Source organism: Siphateles boraxobius, unplaced genomic scaffold (genome assembly GCF_051911475.1).
Source record: "Siphateles boraxobius isolate OS27281-9 unplaced genomic scaffold, OSU_SipBor_1 29, whole genome shotgun sequence".
Classification (NCBI taxonomy): domain Eukaryota; kingdom Metazoa; phylum Chordata; class Actinopteri; order Cypriniformes; family Leuciscidae; genus Siphateles; species Siphateles boraxobius.
In genome coordinates, this window is record NW_027508908.1 from 15,036,732 (window position 1) to 15,041,001 (window position 4,270).

The window sequence follows — 4,270 nt, forward strand, 5'->3', positions numbered from 1 at the left end:
TAGCATATCATGAAAAGGTTCTCTAAACGAGCTATTAACCTAATCACCTAAATCAACTAATTAACTCTAAACACATGCAAAAGATTCCTGAGGCTTTTAAAAACTCCCAGCCTGTTTCATTACTCAAAACCGCAATCATGGGTAAGACTGCCGACCTCACTGCTGTCCAGAAGGCCATCATTGACACCCTCAAGCAAGAGGGTAAGACACAGAAAGAAATTTCTGCACAAATAGGCTGTTCCCAGAGTGCTGTATCAAGGCACCTCAGTGGGAAGTCTGTGGGAAGGAAAAAGTGTGGCAAAAAACGCTGCACAACGAGAAGAGGTGACCGGACCCTGAGGAAGATTGTGGAGAAGGACTGATTCCAGACCTTGGGGGACCTGCGGAAGCAGTGGACTGAGTCAGGAGTAGAAACATCCAGAGCCACCGTGCACAGGCATGTGCAGGAAATTGGCTACAGGTGCCGCATTCCCCAGGTCAAGCCACTTTTGAACCAGAAACAGCGCCTGACCTGGGCTACAGAGAAGCAGCACTGGACTGTTGCTCAGTGGTCCAAAGTACTTTTTTCGGATGAAAGCAAATTTTGCATGTCATTCTGAAATCAAGGTGCCAGAGTCTGGAGGAAGACTGGGGAGAAGGAAATGCCAAAATGCCTGAAGTCCAGTGTCAAGTACCCACAGTCAGTGATGGTCTGCGGTGCCATGTCAGCTGCTGGTGTTGGTCCACTGTGTTTTATCAAGGGCAGGGTCAATGCAGCTAGCTATCAGGAGATTTTTGAGCACTTCATGCTTCCATCTGATTTCATTTTTCAGCACGACCTGGCACCTGCTCACAGTGCCAAAACCACTGGTAAGTGGTTTACTGACCATGGTATTAATGTGCTCAATTGGCCTGCCAACTCTCCTGACCTGAACCCCAAAGAGAATCTGTGGGATATTGTGAAGAGAAAGTTGAGAGACGCAAGACCCAACACTCTGGATGAGCTTAAGGCCGCTATCGAAGCAACCTGGGCCTCAATAACACCTCAGCAGTGCCACAGGCTGATTGCCTCCATGCCACGCCGCATTGAAGCAGTCATTTCTGCAAAAGGATTCCCGACCAAGTATTGAGTGCATAACTGAACATAACTATTTGAAGGTTGACTTTTTTTGTGTTAAAAACACTTATTTTATTGGTCGGATGAAATATGCTAATTTTTTGAGACAGGAATTTTGGGTTTTCATGAGCTGTATGCCAAAATCATCAGTATTTAAACAATAAAAGACCAGAAATATTTCAGTTGGTGTGCAATGAATCTAAAATATATGAAAAGTTAAATTTTTATCATTACATTATGGAAAATAATGAACTTTATCACAATATGCTAATTTTTTGAGAAGGACCTGTATATTCATATTGTTATACTATGGACATTATTATTACCATCAAGGACATGAATGAATTTGAGGAAAATAAATTGCCAGGGACATGCTGTTTATTCAAAGAAAGAGCTTTATTTGCACAAACACACAAACTATACAAACATATGAGATCTGCCCATACAACAAATTGGAAGCTCACGAGAAGCCCAAAATCCTACAGCACCATGAAGTGTCTGTTTTCAGCTTCGGAGCTGTGTAGGTAATTCTGTCCGAATTTGGTCCATTTTGCAGACGTCTGTGGTGCGTTGCCCTGTATTTTGGCATCGCCTCTGATCTAAACTGCAGTGTGGCACAGAGTTCTGTGAGCTCCTGGCTGCGAAAAGATGGAGGTCGCACATTCCATCCAGACACCCCGCCAACGATGCCATCTTCCACATCCGACATTAGGTCTATGGAAGCGCACTTCCAAAGGCCCACCTCATCCTCAGCCAGCACACTCTGTCTCGCTTCTAGCAGCTGTGAAAACAACCAATAAAGACAATAAGTACTGCGCGATGCACTGCGTATGGACACAACACATCTATTAATGCACTTGCAAAATAGTCACATTGACCAAAAACATATCTAATCAAATAAATCTTACCCTCTTTCTTCTCGCTCGACTCCGAGCTGAACTCTTCACAGCTTCCGCCTGTGATGCAAGATCTGGTTGTTTGTACCTGAAGCTCCTGCACACGGTCTCGTAATATGTTTTACAGGCAGCTGGAAAACGATTAAATGAGAGTGAAATGAATAAAAAAACAATGCAAGTCACAGTAAAATTAAACAATAAAGGAGAAAATATTAAAAGTTACTTACACACAATGTCGTCATTATCAGCATCATGTAAATCTGGACTTGCAGACATAGCTCCGAGCAAATATGAGGTCACGGCCTCGTTATGAGGCGAGGTTAGTCTGAGAAAACAAAATGTACGGTTAAGATCGGCATTAACGGATCTATTTCCTTATTCAGGAGAATGAAAGTAACGTTATATGTTCTAATCTTACCCTTGCTCCGGTTCGTAGCGCCTACAATTTGTCTCGGAGTTGTGAAGACGGCGTACTGCTTCCTGAAAATGACAAGACCATTAAATACACTTTTATAAAGCAACTTATACTTGTTCTTTTACAAGGATAAGTTACTTTTAGCTTGCGCTGCTTCTAGGGTACTTTAGCTTAGTTAGCATCTTACCGCAATCTTAGGATTGTGCACCCGTCTTCTCTTCCTGGAGGTAGTCTCTTTCACACAGTTTTTCGACTCCAAAGCAGCCAACCTATCCTCCATGGACAGCAATCTGGAATTTACTACAGCGAACTGCTCATTTACAACGGCAGCAAGCTGAGAAAGCTGACGAGACAGTGATAGCATTTAACAGTTTCTTCTCGCTGGTCTGTGGACTGTCTGAAAGGGCATGATCGCGTCCATGAAGAGGAGTTGAAGGGAAGACGCCGTCCAGCCATTGTAGAACAGGAAAGCAGCAAAAACGTAGGAAATGTAAGAAAATGTCAGAATAAAGGAGCAAAAACATCTGTCTGTTTATATGCTCGTCTTGCAAGTACTGCCGTATGCGTCATCATGACCTCGCACCTGATTGGAGGGGGTCTAGAAGGCTCGTCGGGCTCCTCCAATCACATGTGAGGTCATTGTTATACGGAAGAACTCGCGAGACAAGCTTGCATGCCTATGATATAAACAAGCTCTGTGATATAAACACTGTCACAGGGTGCCGTCAGTTAAAAGCTGGAAGTCCCAAGACTAAAGAAAAGACCTTGGCGCCTCTGTGAACATTGCACTGCCCATTGCACTGCACCCCCAACATGTATTTACATCTTCATTTGAAAGAGTGCATGTTGGATTATTGACCAGTTTATTCTTTTTGGTGTTTTTCATTTGAGCGTTTTAATGGAATACTGGGAAAGTTTAATAACAACAATAGGAGAATTGAAGTCCAGATTATGAGGCAATTTCAGCAGAGCCAACAGCTTAATATGCCATGGACTTGTGAATATGGTGCTGAATTTGCCAGTATTTTAGGAAGACAAATGGTTGGGACTTTGTCATGCAATGACACAGCTGATATGCTTTATGTGAAGCACAGTGTTTTGGTGTCAGCAGAAAGACTTCTCTTAGAAAACTGTGCAGTGGTGCCTCTGTCTCCATTCCACCAGACAATCTCGGATGAGCCTGACAGACATGCCATGTTAACAATGTATCATCAGATGTACCCTTGTGTCACTGACGTTGACTGTTTTGCCATGACATGCAAACGGGTAACATATCTGAATGTAACTTACTCAATCGATGGATCTAGAGCGGAAAGGCCAGCATATGTACATGCTTAGTGGTGTGGAAACACTAACAGTTTTGAGGAACCCATCCTTGACCCTCTAGCAGAACTACGGCCAGCCATTATGAATCAGTTTATAGTTGTTAATGTTGTGTCAAAAGGTTCTGCATTCAAACATGTTATTGCGCAAGTTTCCTGGCTTCATCCCCACCCGGACAGATATTTTTATGGAAAGCCTATAGAAGTTTGGAGCTTGCAGGGAACAGACACGTTATACCCAGCATCATTTCTGCCTGTTGAGCGCATTGCTGGGAGATGTGTGGTTAACACATCCACTGTGCATTTAAGCAAGACCAAAGAAAAGGTCACTGTAGTCATGCCACTATGCACAGTGGTTGAGCTCTAGGAGACTGTGATGTTGTTTGCATGGAATGCACATTTTACCTTTGTGGCAAAGGCTGAATAAAATTAATTGTTGAAATAAATTGTTTTGTGTATCTTTTTTACAGAATATTGGCCATTGCTAATGACATGCAGTAATTAATCTAGCATACTTTCATTAAATATATACATTTAAAAT

The 4,270-nt window shown here is 42.7% G+C and overlaps 1 protein-coding gene across 1 annotated transcript; it reads right to left on the reverse strand.

Moving 5' to 3' along the window:
• Positions 1-1,556: 1,556 nt before the first annotated feature.
• On the reverse strand, positions 1,557-2,687 carry LOC143754046 (uncharacterized protein C14orf93 homolog). The gene is made up of 5 exons (XM_077246971.1): positions 2,595-2,687; positions 2,411-2,472; positions 2,220-2,317; positions 2,005-2,123; positions 1,557-1,877 (listed from the first exon to the last, which is right to left on the reverse strand). Exons 1-5 carry the CDS (start codon positions 2,685-2,687, stop codon positions 1,557-1,559), a joined length of 693 nt encoding a protein of 230 aa, XP_077103086.1.
• Between the last annotated feature and the right edge of the window lie 1,583 nt (positions 2,688-4,270).